Source organism: Lissotriton helveticus, chromosome 7, assembly GCF_964261635.1.
Source record: "Lissotriton helveticus chromosome 7, aLisHel1.1, whole genome shotgun sequence".
Taxonomy (NCBI): domain Eukaryota; kingdom Metazoa; phylum Chordata; class Amphibia; order Caudata; family Salamandridae; genus Lissotriton; species Lissotriton helveticus.
Window position 1 is genome coordinate 306,135,337 of NC_136068.1, and position 20,456 is coordinate 306,155,792.

Genomic DNA, 20,456 nt, shown 5'->3' on the forward strand with positions numbered 1-20,456 from the left:
GAGTTTGAGGTGGTTGTCAGCCAGCCAAGCTTGGGTGCTTCTGATCGTTGAGTTCAGACGCAAGATGTCTTTGGGGGATTGTAACTTGAGATATAGTTGAGTATCATCGGCGTACATGTGAAAGTGTACATTGGATGATTGTAGCAGGGTGGTGAGAGGTTCCATAACTAGGTTGAACAGAGTAGGGGATAGACCGGAACCTTGTGGGACACCTAGCGATACCGGTACTGGGGAGGACATCATGTTTTTGCTCTTGAATTTCTGAGACCGGTTGTGTAGAAAAGAAGTGAACCAACGAAGAACAGTCCCAGAGAGGCCCATTCTTGTGTTTAAGAGTTCGAGTAGGTTCTCATGTTTCACTGTGTCAAATGCTGAGGAGAGATCGAGGAGGATGAGGAGGCAGGTATCATTTTGATCTAGAATTTGGAGGGCGTCGTCAATTATGTGAGTCATAGCTGTTTCAGTGCTGTGCCCTGCTCGGAAGCCTGATTGATGAGGGTTGAGGAGATCAAACTGTTCTATGTGCTTTGTAAGTTGTAGTTGAACGCATTTTTCTAAAAGTTTGGCGAGAGTGGGAATGTTGGTAATCGGACGGTAGTTGTTTAGATCAGTGGGGTCGGCTGTTGGTTTCTTCAGTAAAGGTGTGACTTGACCAACTTTGAGGGAGTCTGGGATGGTTCCTTGCTGAAGTGAGCTATTGATAATTTTAGTCCACAGTGGGAGGAGCAACGGAATTAAGTCTTTTTAGCAGGAAGAGGGTCATTGAGGTGATTGGATGGTTTTAGGGTGCTAAGTATTCTGTCAATTTCTTCTTCAGAGTAGGTGTCGAAGGATGACCATGTCGCATTGTTTTTTAGTTTATTAGGTGTTATGCAATTGGGTATTGAGTGAAGGCTTGCGTCATTGAGGAGGTCGCTCCTTATATTGTCAGTTTTTTTGTTAAAGAAAGCCGCGAAATCTTCACAGGAAGGAGTAGTGCTCATCATGTCGACGGCTGGGGGTTGTTCCTTAGCTTGAGATCGGATTAGCTCGAACAGTTTACTTGGACGGTTTTTTGCTTGGTCTAACTGGAGTCTGCAGAACTCTGACTTTGAGCGTTTTATTTTCCTGAAGTATGCGTTTCTCTTCTTCCTCAGAGTTTTTAGGTGCAGTGTCGAGGGCGCTGATCTCCAGGTGCGCTCTGCCGTTCGCATAGCCCGTCTGTCATCATTGAGACTCCCATTGTACCACGGGTTGGAAATCTTGGTGGACACTCTTTTCAGTTGCATTGGAGCGGCCTCATTGATTATTAAGGCCATTGAGTTGAGATAGTGGTCAGTTAGGCACTGAACATCAGTAACGTCGGTAGGGGGGAGTAGGAGATTGCAACTGTTAGGGGGTAGAGAGTTTGTATTAAGTTTCCTCAAGTCTCTTTTCCAAACTTTGGGCATAGAGTATTGCACCGGGATGCGTTTAACTTTTTCCTTGATGAAGAATGTGACAATATGGTGGTCTGACCAGTCACAAGGTTGGATTGAGTCAAGTTGAATGGTGTCTTCTTTGGAGATGACAAGGTCGAGGATAGAGCCTTTGTCATGTGTCGGGCTGTTGCATATTTGAGTGAGGTCAGAAGCGTTAAGGAAATTTTTAAGGCTGTTAACTACTGCGTCACTGCAGTCATCCCAGTGGAGATTGTAGTCGCCAAGGTAGATTTGTGTGTTTTGCCGCCCAGCGTTGATTGACATTGTGTCCATGAGTTGTTGTGAGAAGACGAGGTTGTCCCCCGGCGGGTGATATAAGATGTGAAGTGAGCATACAGGTCTGTTCTCACTGATGACCTCCAGGCAGTTTTAGGGATGAAGCACTGGCTCAGGGGATCTAGTTGGCAGGGACCCTGAGCACTACAACTGAAACCACATCAATTTCCAGGCAAACAGTGAGGCAACCATGTGAAAAGAGGCTCTTTCTCACACATTCAAAGTAATTCAGGCTATTACTGCTATGTGAGACAACAATTAATACTTTGGCTCACATTGCGCTTAAATACGCTTAGTTGCTGCAGACAAAGAAACTGAAGCACTGCATAGTATTATGGCCATTAAATAGTATTTATATAGGAAAGAAAGGTTTGTCATCGGACCACTGATCTAAAATAAATATATGTATATGTATATATATGTATATGTATATGTATATATATGTATATGTATATGTATATATATGTATATATATGTATATGTATATATATATATATATATATATATATATATATATATATATATACATATGTATATATATATATATATATATATGTATATATATATATACATATATCATGTATATATCTGAGTTCCCTCCAGGAAAGAAGGCCACATACGGCAGGTTAACTCCTTTAATCTGGGACAGCATCCGCAAACAGCCTGGCGCTCCTGACACATATAAAAGCCAAATGCGTTTTGGGCGTAGTCCCGCCCTTGATCACTGGCTGAGAGGAAATCAGTAGCTCTGGTGAATTACGCGCATTTTAATGTCCCCGCCCCAGTGGGCGTATGCGCAAAGCATGTTGGTCTTTGTAGCTGTGGCGCCCACTGGGGTTTAATTGAAATGGTGAACTACAAAGACCAACATGCTTTGCGCATACGCCCACTGGGGCGGGGACATTAAAATGCGCGTAATTCACCAGAGCTACTGATTTCCTCTCAGCCAGTGATCAAGGGCGGGACTACGCCCGAAACGCGTTTGGCTTTTATATGTGTCAGGAGCGCAAGGCTGTTTACGGATGCTGTCCCAGATTAAAGGAGTTAACCTGCCGTGTGTGGCCTTCTTTCCTGGAGGGAACTCTGTTTTGAATATGTGCGGCCGCCCTAGCCGCTAGAAGGCCCCACTGCTCAACCAGCGGGATGACTGCACCGGTGACAAAGAGGTGCAGCTGATACGGCGGGTCCGGTCTGTGGATGCTTCATGGCTATGCTTCGCCCTGGGCAGCACCTAACACACCCACTGGGGTATATTGAAACATTTGGAGGTACTGTGGCGCCCACTGGGGTTTAATTGAAATGGTGAACTACAAAGACCAACATGCTTTGCGCATACGCCCACTGGGGCGGGGACATTAAAATGCACGTAATTCACCAGAGCTACTGATTTCCTCTCAGCCAGTGATCAAGGGCGGGACTACGCCCGAAACGCGTTTGGCTTTTATATGTGTCAGGAGCGCCAGGCTGTTTGCGGATGCTGTCCCAGATTAAAGGAGTTAACCTGCCGTGTGTGGCCTTCTTTCCTGGAGGGAACTCTGTTTTGAATATATATATATATCTCTAGCTCACTGGGGTCACCACAAATTGAGAGGCACGCAAGCACAAACCAGCCTTTCCCCATTAAAAGCTTTATTCAGCCTGACGCGTTTCGTGATGAAATCACTTCCTCAGAGGCTCACGGAGCAGTACTGGCCACACCCATTTAATCCCTTATACGCCTATTTCCGCATTTCTGGGAGATGTAGTCCACCTTAACAGTCTTGAATCGTTGCTCCTGCCGTGGCACAATCGAAAGCCATGGATGGGCACCAGGATGTTCAGCAGCGTGCAATTCCAGGCGGATTGCTGTGGCTGCGCGGACTATGATGCAAAGCTGCGTGTCCTGAATAAAGCTTTTAATGGGGAAAGGCTGGTTTGTGTTTGCCTGCCTCTCAATTTGTGGTGACCCCAGTGAGCTTGATGTTAAAAGCGGCAGACCAGCCGCTGAGAGAGCACCACTCCTTGTAAAGGGAAGGAGGCCGAGGGGCTACATCTTAGGAGCTCTGTCCGGAGCACTTACCCTGGAATTGCACGCTGCTGAACATCCTGGTGCCCATCCAGGGCTTTCGATTGTGCCACGGCAGGAGCAACGATTCAGGACTGTTAAGGTGGACTACATCTCCCAGAAATGCGGAAATAGGCGTATAAGGGATTAAATGGGTGTGGCCAGTACTGCTCCGTGAGCCTCTGAGGAAGTGATTTCATCACGAAACGCGTCAGGCGGATTGCTGTGGCAGCGCGGACTATGATGCAAAGCTGCGTGTCCTGAATAAAGCTTTTAATGGGGAAAGGCTGGTTTGTGCTTGCGTGCCTCTCAATTTGTGGTGACCCCAGTGAGCTTGATATATATATATATATATATATATATATATATTTGATTGCACGGAGGATCCCTTTTTAACTTTTATTGCTGTCAGTTTGATCCTGTGCACTGGTCACCTGTAACTTTCTCTCCTTCCAATCAAGATAAGATGACTGCTTATAAATACATGCTTTGTGATCTAAAATGTAAGGTTGTCATAACCTTAAAAGACCTCCCCTCAAACAATGTAGTACAATGTGAATTTTTTATTATTTTTGTAGGTTGTAAATTGTATTAAACCCTACACTTAATAATGTTTAATGTGTATGTAAATAAATGCACTGCTCCCAAAATAAGCCAGGAATCGAGGTGGCAGGGAACTTCTCCCATGCATCTTTGAGTCACGCCAAAATGTTTAAATTCATAGCATGTGTTGGCTGTAGATACACATGCGAAGTATGCTTCTGCCATCTAGTGTTGGGGCCAGTCTTTGCAAGTTATTTATCTCAAGAAAGTTTTATGATTGCGTTGTGCATCTTCTCGCCTCCCCCATCAGGTATTGGGCATGTTCACTTGTTCCTTTGTTAGAATGTTTTTTCCCGGAATTGAGCTCGGATGGACTGCATTGAAGCGCTTCCGCATTCGATGCCCACGCGGCCTAGAGTACAGAGAAAAGGCGACAGCAGATCCAGTGAATGACACTAGAGGATCTTAGATGCCGGGGACCTACTACCCGGCGATCAACACACTCGCCTGTCAAGAATGCCCATCACCGGGTGATGGAGACGAAGAAGAACCTCTTTCGACAGTGCCCTTGGTGCTGAGCCAAATACGCACACTCCGACACACACAAAGTGTTTAATTTGTGCTGATCCCCAGAGCACAAAGAGGACAAGTGTGCAGCCTGTGCATTATTAAAACAAGCACTGGCGTTGCCAATAGGTTTCGCATTTGGAAAGTTGGAGCTATTGGTTTTGTAAATGACATTTTATATTTATATATTGTTATTGACAATGACAATAACAATACCAACTTTCCAAATGCGAAACCTATTGGCAACGCCAGTGCTTGTTGAAGATGCCTAGTTCAGTTTATGACTCAGTTAAATGGATGGGGAGTGTTCAGACAGGCAGAACTCATTGTGATGAATGGTCGGACCCGTCTGAGGGTGTCTTCCTCCTCAGCGGTCTCACGTTACAATCCTAGCTGTTTAAACTTAATCTGCTAGGACTGCTTTCCCAGCTTTCAGTTCACCCGGCCGTCCTGGTCATTTTGTAACTCATGTGATGCTGTAAGATAAAAGGTGATCTTTTAAAAAAAATATTTTTAATAAGGGGGGTCGGAAATGCTTCAGGGATGATTGTCGCACAATTAACATACAGGCCCACACTACAATCGTTAGTTATGTTTTTTGCCACAAAATGCCACGCACAATCTGACTGATGTGAGTCACAGAGCCTGAGTTCTGGTTATTAATGGCATTCTATTTATGCGCGGGAGTGAGAGAGTCAGAGCTGATTTTTTTTTAATACGTGCACAGGCAGCGCTGCACGAACAGCTCTTAGGATTGCCTTGCCTGTGACTATGAATTGGCTGTGCATGCAGGGGCAAGCCTGAGCTGAACCCTAGTATCACATAGTTCAACACTAATCTAGCCACAATACATACTAGTTGTTAAACCGTATTCCACTGCGGTTCTTTTTACATCTGATCCGACTCATGATACATAATTCTTTTTGGGCCAGGACAAACAACTTTAAACACAGAAAGAACACTTAGGGTGCTGCAGTGGCAAACTGTGTGTGTGGATAATATGGTAGTAGTAACCTGAATCTCTGGCATGGACATCCTCTATCCTTGGCAGTTGATTTTTTGCAATGGAACTTTTTGACGATTGTGTATCTCTGAGGGCTGCTCTCAGTGCTCTGAGCTCAGAGTAAAGTTAACCTCTGGTAAATATCGTTACTCGTGAGAGGGCAATGCGCGAGGCCAGCCTGACTGTGTCACTATTTTGGAACTCGTGTGGCGCAGTAAGTAATGTGTTGTTAATTTAACATACATTCAGCCCCACAAACTAATGAGATGCCAAAATGCCACGCACAGTCTGCTCAGATTGACGGATATGAGTTGCAGGGCATAGAGGATATGATTTAATTTATGCACAAAGAATTGGCTTCAAAAAGCGCACAATAGGTTGAGAGAAGTGACAGTAACTCACAGCTGATCTTCTGCTCGTTGGAGTTAATGCCTGTGTGCGAAAGCGCGATGCGCTTGGAGAGTGTATGCTGGCAAATGGCCGGAGGGAAGCCGGATGGGGGCGGGAGAGCCTGGTGGGGGGGGGGGGGGCGGGAATGCGAGCGAGGGGAGGAGAAGTGTGGCAGGCGGCCAGGACAAACAACTTTAAACACAGAAAGAACACTTAGGGTGCTGCAGTGGCAAACTGTGTGTGTGGATAATATGGTAGTAGTAACCTGAATCTCTGGCATGGACATCCTCTATCCTTGGCAGTTGATTTTTTGCAATGGAACTTTTTGACGATTGTGTATCTCTGAGGGCTGCTCTCAGTGCTCTGAGCTCAGAGTAAAATTAACCTCTGGTAAATATCGTTACTCGTGAGAGGGCAATGCGCGAGGCCGGCCTGACCGTGTCACTATTTTGTATCTCGTGTGGCGCAGTAAATAATGTGTTGTTAATTTAACATACATTCAGCCCCACAAACTAATGAGATGCCAAAATGCCACGCACAGTCTGCTCAGATTGACGGATATGAGTTGCAGGGCATAGAGGATATGATTTAATTTATGCACAAAGAATTGGCTTCAAAAAGCGCACAATAGGTTGAGAGAAGTCACAGTAACTCACAGCTGATCTTCTGCTCGTGGGAGTTAATGCCTGTGTGCGAAAGCGCGATGCGCTTGGAGAGTGTATGCTGGCAAATGGCCGGAGGGAAGCCGGATGGGGGCGGCAGAGCCTGGTGGGGGGGGCGGGAATGCGAGCGAGGGGAGGAGAAGTATGCCAGGCGGATTAGGGAGATGCGCGTGCTTGTGTGGTCACGTGACCCGCTTTTGTGGTCACGTGACTCACATGCACTGTGGAAAAACTGCAGTGGTTTGACGAGTCGATCGAGCCCTTGAATTTTTGCCTATTACATTCGCAAGCGAATGATAATAGGCGAAACCTAAAAACAAAAAGACACTTCTGTCCTGTAGGGACTGACACCTGGCGCACACCATGGAGCTAGAGGCAGAGTTCTTGCATGACAGATGCAGAAAGCGAGACCAGTGCTCCGGTAGGAGGCGGGGTGATCATCGCCAGCCCCCACTAAGTTATTTTCGATTCATTGTCCAGGGACGAACACGCCCTGTTACCTGTTGAGGTGCCCACATCGCCCACGCTCATTCCCTTGTCTGGGCCGAGGACACAGACTAGGACACGTACCGTGAGTACTGCTGACCCAAGTATCAAAAAGATTTTATTATCACCTCCACGACCCCTGCCACGCCATGGTGCGCCGCAGCCTTCCGGCTCAGGTTGACACAGCAAGCCTGCCTCAGAGCCGAGAAGGGACAAGAGCGTTCTCAATCCTGACAAGGCCACAGCATGGAGACTGTTCCAGCTTGGCACCAAAACACAATTCAACATATACTGACCCATCCAAACGCAAATCGGCACAAAAAGATGCCAACCCCAAAAAAACACGCTGGATCTGACGAAACGCTCTGCCTCGAGCATCTCGAAATCGATACAGCCATGGGCTCTGAGGTCTGAAAAACAGCACGGACACTCTTCTAGCAAGAAGAAAAGAGACACCTAGGTACCAAAGCTGCATAAAGTATATGAACACTCCTCCGGCTCAAAAGAAACAAAAGACTCACTCGCGTAAGTCAACTGCGTAAAAAGGCATTGTCTTTGAGGGACTGCAGCAATGTATGCATCAAAGAGAGTGCGAAGATACAGGCAAAGGAGAAAACATTGCCTCTGCCTTCTCCACAAAGGGTGGCACAAGAGCACAGTGCCACAAGCCCAATGACTTTCAGTCCCCCTGAGTCACCGCAAACCTACTTGCCCTCTACACAAGAAGAGGAAAAGGGGGAGATCAAAGACACAGATATGCAGGGGACACATGGAACACAAGACACCCACCACACCACAGACCTGTGTGATGACTATGACGTAGTCTACCAGTCACAGACATGGAGCCGCCAGTACCAACAAAACCATCGCCACCAGATGACAAATCCTCATTCCACAATGTCATACAGAGAGCGGCAGAGTACCACACGCTCCCAGTGCACACCACTGAGGAGCAAACAGACTTTATGGTAGAATCACTTTCAAGCACAGAAGCACTGTCCAATATCTGCCAATGATATGATCCGTACTCAGCGTATCCAAAGAGATCTTTACGTATCCAGTAAAATCTAGGGTCCCAACACCTCTCATAGAGAAAACAAACAGGCCATCGCCAACTGACCCAAGTTACATATGTGGGCCCCCCCCAGCAGACTCCCTCGTTGTTACCACTGCCTGGAAAAGAGCTGCAGTACAAGGCACTGGACAAGCACCTTCTCCAGATAAGGAAAGTAAAGTAATTGATGCTGCGGGCAAATGGGTGGCAGCAGTCCATGCCTACCACTGGAGGATTGCCAATTCAGTTGGTCTACTCTCACGAAATACAGGACTTTAAGTGGGATGAAAAAACTAGGGGTCTCATAAAGAGGCGTGGACAATGTAATTAAGGGCGTGGCTTAAACGTAAGGTAAAAATCTGTGTTAAGCATAGTGTGCCGCCTAACAAGTATTTTGCGGTTTCTGTCATTGCATCCAGATATGATACAAAAAGTGATCATATGTAGGAGAGTAGGGTCTGCTTTCCTATGGTCACCCCATTTTTTGATTTTTGCTTCACTGGTTTTCGACTTAATGTGGCTCTGGGCCTGCTAATCGGACCCACAGCCTGCTGTTCTCTCTCTAAATTCACATACATGTACTTTAGGTACATCACCAATTGGGATTGGATCACCTTATGAGCCCCCGTACACTGTACTATAGGTACCCAGGGCATAGGTGCATCCAAGGCCTACCAGGGGCTGCAGCATATCTTTTGCCACCCCTGGCTGCCCATCCAAACTGACACAACTGGCTGATCACTCACCTGGGGCAAGGTTGTGTAATCACCCCTTGCTTAGATATAGTATACCTATGTCTAAACCTATATCTGGACACATATGCACCCATAAGTCACTCCTATGGCAGGCCTTCACAATCTTGGAGGCAGAGTGCTTGGTTTTATGTGAGATGGTGCTCTAGCATGAGCTGAGCCTGTCTGCAGCTTTCGGAACCATTTCCTTATAGCTGTTCCAGGGTATTGCCATACCATATACTCTCAAGTGCATTATAATCCTCGCGGTTATTGCTAACTTTGGTTTGGCTTTATCAAAACATGTCGTGTAAGGTGTCATACACTTTGGAATACTACCCCCTCGCCAGTTCTGGCGACGGGGGTAGCATTCCACCCTTCTAGAGGGAAAAGACATGTTATTTTACTTAAACGCGGTTAAATCTAACCAGAGCCTCAGCATCACAAAATGGATGCTGCTGCCACAGACCCGGGTCTGGCCTCCTGCTGCTGACCGAAACTCCGGCAGGGGAGGCCTGGATAAAAGGTTTCCTGTCACAGGGAGGTGTTACACCACCCCAGACAGGAGATAGTGGATTGAGGCAGGCAGGGCGAGTGAAACTAGACACTGCCTGGGGCGCACAAGGCTCCCCATGCATAGCCCAGTTCAAACCGTGGCTGGTCACTCCAGCCCCAGCGCGAAACTGGACAAAGGGAAAAGGGTGTAACCACCCCCTTCCTGGGTCCCACCCATAGGAGGGACCTAGCAGGTAATCCAGCCCCTTGATTTGGAATAAAGGTAGGAGCTGTGTCCATAGACTTTAGATAATCCTGATTGAAACTAAACTCTGGACCCTTCGACATCCCACTCGACGTGGAAGACTGAAGAATCTCCCTTGTGGTCAAGGAGTGACCACCCTGTGCAAACAGGCGCCATCCAGCGCTCAACGGTTTGCTTTGTTGCAGCTCCCGCCGGAGCTCGAGCGACAGAGATCGACAAGAACTGGATTCCCAGACATCCAACAGCCCGATCCACAGCCACAGCAAAGCTGAGACCCGTGTAGGCGACGCGAGACGTGGGACCGGCCATCTTGAAAAGACTGAAGTGCTTCCAGTGCAGCTCCAGAGGCACCCTCGAAGCTGTGTATTGGGGATTGAGAAGCCCCAGCCCGAGCAGCTTTTGCACCGAAGATCACCCCTCCACACTCACCGAGTGCTGCGTGAGGCCCTTTTGCATTTTCCTGCTCGACGCGTCTGTCCGGTCACTTGCCCGTTGGCTAGTGGTCACTACGACGACGAACCTTTGAATCTACTCTGCTGGTCTGGTTGCTCCAGACTGGCCCTCGCTGCCCTGAAAAGGAGCAGCCTCTCTGACCTTGCTGGTCCGAGTAAGAAGCGATCTTCAAATCCTGCATGGGTTGCATTTGCCAAGGCATGTTGACTCCGATCCGGAAGCCGACACCGCCGACAGCAAGAGCCTTCGTGGGACAGTCCGTGTTCCACTCCTGGTAATCGTCGATGCCCCTGAGCCCACGTGGCAGCGGAGACCAGCTTCTCGACAACCAGCTGATTGCGCCCGACATCGCCTGGTTCCTTCCTGGTTCCATCCTGGTCACTGGCCAGTGACCCAGACTCTGTCCCCTCTGCTTTCAGGTACTCTACATCTTCGATCCACCCTTGGATCCAACCGGACTCTTCTCTCATGGCCGCCTGAAGCATCTTCATCTCCTGGCTCCATGGAACTCCACGACGAAACCCGACACACTTTGACACCTATGCACCCGCTTCCTGTGGGTGAGGTAACGAGAGTACTCCGGTGCTCCTGTAGTGATTTACACCTCTAGTGTCCTAGTTTTAAGTGGCTAAGTTCTAGTCCAGTCGGAAGACTTCTAAAACAGTAACTTTGTAACTTTTAATCACCATTGACTTTGCATTGGTGCATGCGTGTGCTTTAGGCACTGCAGCCGAATCCCGCGAGCCTCTCCCGTCCTAACTACTGTTAGATCAGTGTAGCCCCAGCGATTCCCAAGGCCCTAGGCCTTACCATTGTTCGAGACGTGGTTCTTATACCACTATTTTAATATATGGTTTAAGTGGCCACCGGGCCTATCCATAACTGTGCAACTTTTGTATGTTTAACTGTGCTTTTGTTTAAACGCTTGTGCCTCTGCCCTCATAAAGAGTACAGAGGATTATTCTAGTAATAAATACATATATTTTTATAATATATAACTTGTGTGGTGTCCTTTCATTTGATATTACAGGATTGCATATGGTAAAACAGCTGGCTTCACATGCCCTCTTGAGTTAAGCCTAAGACTGCTTAGGCCTATACTACCCCTAGGATAGCTTGTCTATAAGGTTGACTTACAACCACTCACCATAAGGGTTGCTTGGACTGATACAAGGTGCTCACTAGAATAGTGAACATCATACATCAAGCCAACTTCTCACATCATACCTACAACAAGTCAGGACTATTGGCCTTGTTAATGGCTGTTAGTTGCATAAGATAAATAAGCAGCAACTATGGCTTGTATATAATATTGAAAAAGCTTCCACTTACAGTCCTGGTGACACCACGACAATGTTGCTGCTCCTGAGTTTTAAAAAGAGAAGGGAAATCCAGAGAGAACATTATTCTCTTAAAAGGATTTCCCTTCCCCTACAACGGTCACCTGACATGACATCATGCCGTAACTTCTCCACTAGTAAGAAGTGAGCAGTGTGAGCACGCACACATCAATGTGCTTGCTGTCACTACAGTCAGGGGAAAAAACGGACCGCATGTGCCAGGGCACAAAACAAAGCCCAACAGAGACCCTTTTCGAGGCCCCCTTTAAAAAAACTGCCGGTGCTTAGCACCTGTGAGACCCGGCCCACTTAAATCTCTGGGGCTACCTGGTATGAAATGCAAGAACTCATGCAACATCTCCCAGATGAATATAGGATGCGCGGCGAAGACCTGGTAAGTGAGAGCAGGCATATATCTAATGCAACAACCAAGTGTGCACTAGATGAAGCAGACACTGCTTCAAGGAGCATCAACACATCTATCATGCTCCACAGACATGCATGGTTATGCACATCAGGGTTCAAACCCGAGGTGCAGCAGCACATTCTCAATGTACGATTCGATGGAGAAAACCTCTAAGGGCCTGTGGTGGACACACAACTGGAAAAAATCAAAAAGGATACTAACACAGCAAAATCAATGGGTACCTTGCAGACAACACCTCAGAAACAGGCCTTCGGCGTTCTTATGGTAGAGGGGCAGCCAAAGCATCTACCCCTGAAAATACATCCTACACTAACCGTACCACCAGCAAAGCCGTGGGTACTATAGAGGCAACAACAACAAAAAGAGGCAGGGGTGCCCCTAACAAGGGCACCGCTACACTACCAAACAAGTGACTTACCCATACTTAATCCTGTCCACGAAACACCTGTTGGAGACTGGCTGCATCAATTCCATCAGTTGTGGCCAGACATCCCAACAGACCAATGGGTATTACACATAATCAAACAGGGATATTGTCTAGAACTGCTCCAAAAACCACCAAATAGCCCACTAAAACGTTACTTCTTAAATCCACAGCATCTACATCTGCTGAAGGAAGAATTAAAGGCACTGCTTCAAAAAAGGACCCTAGAGTTGGTCACACGCAAACCTCTCAACAAAGGCGTCTACTCCCTTTATTTGATCATACCAAAGAAAGATGGCTCACTAAGGCCCATTCTGGACCTGCGCTAACTCAATCAATACATACTATCTGAATACTTCCATATGATCACATTGCAAGATGTATTACTGCTACTACAAAAGGGCGACTTCATGACTGCAATCAACCTGAAGTACACGTGCTTCCACATTTCAATCCACCCTGCTCATCACAAATACCTTAGGTTTGTTGTACGTGGGCGTCATTATCAATTCAAACTCCTTCCGTTTGAGGTTATAGCACCAAGGGTGTTGACAAAAAGTTTAGCAGTAGTAGCTTCAAAATTACAAAGAGAAACCATACATATTTGTCCATATCTAGATAATTTGCTGATGAAGAGTCCAACTAAAGCTAAATGTCTAACAGACATGCAAATCACAATTGACCTACTACACCAATTAGGCTTCACAATCAATGCCACAAAATCCCATCTCCAACCGCTCCAGGTTCACCCATACCTAGGAGTGATACTCTATTCACTCTCGGGGACAGCTTACCCCAATCTACAAAGGGTTCTCAATCTTCAGAACTAACTAGCTCTTTTACAGCCACATTGTTACCTACCAGTCAAAACAGTGATGCGCCTTCTAGAGATGATGGCATCATGCGTAGCAAAAGTGCCTCATGCAAGACTGCACGAGACCTCTCCAAGAGTACTTAGCATCGCAGTGGTCACAAGGGGGAGGGGGCAACATCGAGGATCTATTGTTGTAGGTCCATCAAGCACTACACTGGTGGAGCATCTCAAACATACTAAAGGGAAGAGCCATCAAGGACACAATCTTGCAAGTGACAATCACAACCGACCAATCACTCATGGGGTGGGGTGCTCATATGAAGGACATTGTGGTCATGGACACTGGACCACACCCCAACAGACATTGCACATCAACATGTTGGAACTGTCAGCCATCTATATGGCTCTCAAAGCTTTCTTCCCAAACATGACAGGGCAAAATGTCCTTCTGTGAACAGACAATATGTCTGCAATGTATTACATACAGAAACAAGGAAAGACCCATTCCATCTAACAGTCACAGCTGGCACAGACCCCAAATACTCCTCCTGGCACAATATATACCAAGACCACTCTATTGCGGACCTTCTCAGCAGGACACACCAACAAGTCAACTAGTGGGAAATATACACTCCATTAATAGAAAGATATTTCAATTGGTGGAGAACTCCCACTATAGATCTATTTGCCACTGCCGAAAACTCAAAATGCCAAAGCTTCCCATCCAGACACCCACACCTGCAATCCAAGGGGAATTATCTGTGGATTAACTGGTCAGGGATGTTTGCGTATGCTTTTCTGCCTCTCCGACTCATTCCACACATGGTCAGGAACTCAGACAGACTTCATTAACCTTAATTCTCATAGCTCCCACATGGGCTATGCAGCCATGGTACACAACCCTATTGGAGCTCTCCTTATACCTCACAGGAAGCTACGCAACTACCCAAACCTCTCATAGCAGGGAAAGGGTAAGACATCCCAATTTTCAACAGCTCAATCTTACAATCTGGCTCCTGAGGTCCTAGAGTTTGGATACCTGAACCTACCTCCAGAATGTTTGAATATTCTAAAGGTGGCCAGAAGACCAACCACAAGAGCTTGCTATCCAGAAAAGTGGAAACATTTTGTGCACTATTGTGCCTCACTAAACATTACCCCTTCTGTACCTAAAGAAAAAGAACTAATCTGCTACTTGTTACATTTGTAAAAGGCTCATTTAGCATACACCCCCATACGCCATCGTTTAGCAGCCATTGCAGCATATCACAATGCGGAAAGCACCAATTCCTTTTCTGCATTCCTGTTTTCAAAGCCTTCATGGAAGGATTAGAAAGAATCATTCCACCTCTACACCTCCTATACCAGCATGAAACGGAAACATTTTACTTACGACTCGTGGGCCCACAAATTGAGCTACTACATACCGGTCTAATAAAAAAATTTACTTGGAAAGAGGCTTTCCTTGTAGCGATAACATCTCGACAAAGGGTTAGCGAAATACATGCGCTCACTCTTTAAGTACCATACTTCCAAGTGTTCTCAGATAAAGTGCATTTACGCACAAACCCAAAGTTCTTACCAAAGATGAAATCATCTTTCCATTTGAATCAAGCTTTAGAGTTACCATTTTGTTTCCGAAACAAGAAACTGTAGCAGACCGTGCTTTACATACCTTTGATGTTAAACAAGCAATTTTGTAATATTTGGATTCTACAAAAGACTTCAGAAAAACACAACAATTGTTGGTTTCTCAAATCCATGGAAAGGAAATGCTATTTCTCAAACAAGAATAGCAAGATGGACTGTCAAATGTATCCATATTTTTTTATGCCAAAGAAAAACTAACACAACCATGCCAAGGGCTCATTCACTATGTTAAAAATAAAAAGGAGCAATCATGGCTTTTCTAGGGAATATTCCTGTCAATGACATTTGCAAAGCAGCAACATGGGAAAACCCAGACACTTTTACTAAACACTACTGTGTGGAAGTTTAAGCTAGACAACAAGTTCTGGTTGGACAAACAGTCCTTCAAATATTATTTCAAACAAATGCTCTCATGCCTAAAGCCACCTCACGAGAGGTACTGCTTTGCAGTCTATGCATAACATGTGTATCTGCAGTCAATACAGTCTATAAATGGAGTATGTTACTTACCCTGTAAGCATTCGATTCTCCTTGGCAGGTATTAGATGGTGGCAAAAATACATACAAATACAGCATGTTCAACAGAAAAGGCTAACTTAGACTATATCCTTACTCCGTATGTGGCAAGGGAAAAAAGCATTATCTAACAAAGAAACCGTTGAACATGCACAATACCTCGAGGGGGGAGAAGAGATGTAGCCACTCACAAAACTTGCTCAGAAACAACTTGCATAGTCCGAGCCCAACACTAGATGGCGGGAGTATGCATAGCATGTGAATCTGCAGCTCTACACGCTGCGAATAGATGCTTACAGGGTAAGTAACATACTCCTTATTGGGGTATCTCTGTGTCCTGTGCTTGTTTTGTCCAGATTTTTACATTGTCAAGAATGTATAGTACAATGATTAAGTAATTTGTTATGTAGACCAGAGGCCAACAGTGGTCTAAGGTCCTTACAGAGTGGAATTGCGCAAAGCATTAGTAAGTGATAGAATGGTCTGGGAGATTTCTGTTTTTAAAATTTTTTTATTTACTAATTTCTTCTTTTTTTTCCAGTGGATAAAGATCGGCGCCAACATTTCTAATTTCAGCTTTGCCCCAAGCACCATTCTTTTTCACATAGGACATGCTGGTAGGTGATATAAGATGCTGCTTCGTTCTCTCTTTACATGGCAGATGCCAATTGTTACTTGGGTAGTGCACTCACCACAGGACTAAGTATGGTCTATATTTGCCTCATCCCTTACTTTTCAGAAGTACCATCATCACTTATGCACAATACACTAATGACCTTTTAACCTAGGACCACCTTTTAACCCCGGAGCTGTCATACATAGCCGCTTTACTACAGACTGCTTTAGATCAAGTAATTTTGGGACTTGATTCCTGTGTGCTTGGGTTGGAGTTGAACTTTATTAGTCTTACAATGTTGTCTCAGATCTTCAATTGTTTTTAAGAGAGGTGCCCTTTGTGTGGACAAAGTCATTAAATAATTAACATGTTTAAGTCATCTGCTTTCCAGAATGTCACTCTATTAATATGTGTAAAATTTGTTTGTAGATGCCAGACATTTTAAAAAGAGGGGTAGAGACTATATCCTATTCGGGGCAAAAAATGTGGGTGGTAGGAAAATACCTTCTTGATCCATCTCTTCTATCAGAGTGAAGAATCCTGAATCGTATACATCTGCAATTAACCTGACTAGTTCTCAAACAACTCAGATGGCAATACTAGAGGGAGTTCTGAATCTTGGTATCACAATCTCTTCCTCCACATCAAGGGTATCTCAATCAACTTGTTTGATATCCAGGCACTATTCCCCATTGAAATCTTCCTCAGTGTCTGGGTTTTTGAGTTCACTGATCGTTTCTCCATCCCACCCCGACACTGAGCATAACCACTTTCTTCATCTCAGGATCATTTGGGCCACTGCAATAAGGGGCTTCTTACATTTCCTGAGTTAGAAGACACTGACCCAATCACCTCAGTGCAATCCTGAGGTTCAATTCCCTGTATCAAGATCCTTGGGGTCACTACGCACCCTATATGACTACTTCCTGTGGATAGTAAGCATTACTCTGTACGAGAATTCCTAAGTATGCCATCACAAAGATGGTTACTTCTGGAAAAAGTGTCCACTTCACAGTAGCACACCTTATGTGTGGCACTAGCCTGGAAGTGGCACGCCTACCCAACTAGCTAAATTTCCCACCTCTCCAGATGCCAATGGGGTCCTGAACAAAGGCTGGTAGGTTTTCAGGGGTCACCTCTGAGGTGCCCTTTGGGTAAATATATTGGTAAATCTATGGGATCAGTGTGGATTTATCAATACAAGATGTTCGATACCAAGCAACCCTATTTTCAGTGAAGCCATCAAGGTAGTTGGGGAACTCGTTTTCACCAGTGCCCAGCACATGTTTTAAATTGGCTTCCCTGTCCACATGCACTGGTAGTAATAGGACGGACCAGCGCAAAGGCATATGAGCTCATGCTGGTATACCCTCACATGTACATATTCAGCACCCTGCCTTAGGGCTGTCTGGCTTGCTGTGAGGGTGACTTACAAATATCACATGTTGTGTTTTCTCTTTTGTCTGCACCAATACATGCAGCCTGCAATGACAGCCTCGCATGTGCTTGGTGAGGGGTCCCTTAGGGTGGTACTGGTTGTGCTGCTATCTTATGGGACCCCCAGGCCCTAGGTGCCAGGGGTACCATTTACTAGGGACTCATAGAGGGTACTAAAGGTTTTGCCAATTGGGAAAACAATTGTACAGTTTTGGGAAAGTGCTCTGGCACTAGGGACCTGGTTAGCAGAAACCCAGTGCACTTCCAGTTGAAATCACATCAGTAACCTGGCAAAAAGTAGGGTTGACAAGGTAAAAAAGGGCCACTTTCCTACACACTGGAATTTCTTTTACTTTCCAGTGTTAGAGATTTTGCATCTGGTGTTTAGAGGAGCAGGTGAATCTGTGAATGTGTCATGAATCATTGGTACTACATTATAATTTTGGAAAAATGTGTCATTTACTTTTTATCTATTGAAGTACTCTTGGCTCCCATCATGACCTACCAAAATGTCCTTTTAAACATCTGTTTTAAGGATTCTCTTGTTAAGGAGTTTCTTAAAGGCTGGATATTGAGGAGGGTTGAATCCCTCCCACATTTTACAGATGTACAACTAAGAGAAACTTTACATTCTATCAAACTGATGTTATCTTTTCTTGATCACAGTCCTCCTGGACCAACACATCCTTTTATTGAAAGGTACAAGAAAATATGTACCCTAGTTAAGCCTCCTTGTCCTGGGAGTTAAATATTCTGTTGCCCAAACTATTCGTGACTTCCCCTTCAGCCCATGTAAACATCACACCTTCTGCACTTGTGATAGTAGGTGCGTTTTTTTTGGAGCTATTAATGCAGCAAGGAGGTTGAGCAAAAATAAAGCATTTTTGTAGAGATTATTATCATAGAGGTTGCCGTAGAACTAGTATCTCTACGCACTCAGTCTTGTTTTCTGCCTATAACACTTTCATATGAACAAGGGTGTTTTGTCACCAACTTTCTCCCCAATTCCATCAGGCAGGAAGGTGTGTGCACTGCTTAGATGTTAAGAGAGCCCTTAAGTTGTTTATTTATTTTTAATGTTTTTTAGACAAGTGAGCAAAATAGTTTTTTGTTAGGCATAAAGCTGGGTTTGTTTCAAAATATACAACTTCTCGATTGGTCGTTATTAGTATCGTAGCCTGTGTTTAATAAAAGTGAATTGACCTTCACCAAGCATATTCTATCAAGGGAAGGCAGCCAGTGCTGCCCTTAAAAGTAATTTCCTACTGGGATATTTGACAGACTGCTGCCTGGAGATCATTTCACTCATGTGTGCACACTGTTATGTACTGTGGCTCTTTTTGTATTGTGCCTGCAGTCCAGATACCATCATTGGTCAGGATTCATTAAGTAATATATTGTGCCTAGACGTCCATCTTGACTCACTTTGTTTGTGGTTCACGTCCCCCTAGGTTGTTTTTCCTTCTCTATTGTACTCTCCTTGTGAAAGAAATTCCTTTGTTTCTCTACCATGCAGTTTGTAGTACCTCTCAATTTTTATGGTTTTTATCAGATGAAGAAATAGTGAATGAATTTTAAACAAACCTGAATGTGTTTGCATATTACTTCAACTGCATGCAAATTATAGATTCACAAGTAAGCCAACCCACAGGTTTGTTAGACATTTTTTTAATCTCATTAAACCATTGCTAAAATGTTAGACATAAACTGTGCCGGACTGTGGTGGCCTTCAGGGTATGGGTAAATAAGCAGATCTCCATGTGGTTGCAAACATGTTTCGACCCAAGAGAACGTATGGAAATATTCCATCTTTAGGATCTGTTTAATTAACATCCATTTACTTTGTCTATTTTTGCAGCTATGTTGGGACTTATGTACGTCTACTGGACACAGCTAGACATGTTTCAGACACTGAAGTACCTTGCCATCCTAGGTACACTCACATTCCTGGCAGGCAATCGGATGCTAGCTCAAAAGGCAGTCAAGAGGTAAGAATGTGCTCATCTTCCCCTTCTGCATGAAAATATGGCAATGCTCACGGAGTTTTGATTGTACGCACAGCATCATTCTGGCAGAAATGTAGCATTTTAGCGCTAAAGACCTTTGCAAGTCCATTAATTTTATTGTTCAGATTCACTGGAGATACATATGAATGGGAATAAATTAATCGGATGTATGCAAAAGAATAAATGTTGCAATGTTAACTATCCGAACCAAATGCTATTTATTGTTTTACAGAGATCTGTCAATGCTGTTGCTTGTACATTTCTGTCTCCCACATCCAATTGGGTGGTCAGTTGAGAGCATGAATTGGTGTCCTCTGATAGATTCCCATTCTCAAGTGTAATTCTATCAGACAAAGATAATTACGTGGGCATTTTGTATATCCACATCTCAGTTGTGCGATGCAGAGGCTCCTCCTGTGAATGTGTCGCCAAAGGAGTTACAATATTAAACAACTTTCTAGAAGAGTTGTATTCATTTCTCATTTAAGGGAGGAGATTAGGTGCTACAATCACTGCTTACATGGAACGGAAAATAACGTGCAGGATAGAGCGGTCACCTCGGACTTTAATTTCCAATATAGCCACACCAGAAATTCCGGGACCAGAAATCCCAATTTGGGTGACAAGACTAGTCACTGGCTTTTAAATGTTTCTGTTCATTTGGCATTTGGAACTGAGCTACCAATGAGAGGGTACAGTACTTCAAAACTCGTTGGATTGTGATAGTTGTATCAGAGTATTGGAAAGAAGAAGCTTCAGCAAATTATGTTTAGAGCATATTAGATATATAAAATATG

At 44.9% G+C, this 20,456-nt stretch overlaps 1 protein-coding gene across 2 annotated transcripts in view; it reads left to right on the plus strand.

Annotated features, from left to right (window-relative positions):
• Positions 1–20,456, plus strand: part of RPN2 (ribophorin II) — a 226,049-nt gene that overhangs the window by 189,700 nt on the left and 15,893 nt on the right. For both annotated transcript variants that reach the window (XM_078652111.1, XM_078652112.1), the window contains exons 15-16: positions 16,142–16,217; positions 19,512–19,641. In XM_078652111.1, the coding sequence (XP_078508237.1) occupies positions 16,142–16,217; positions 19,512–19,641 (206 nt within the window). The remainder of the gene's footprint in view (positions 1–16,141; positions 16,218–19,511; positions 19,642–20,456) is intronic.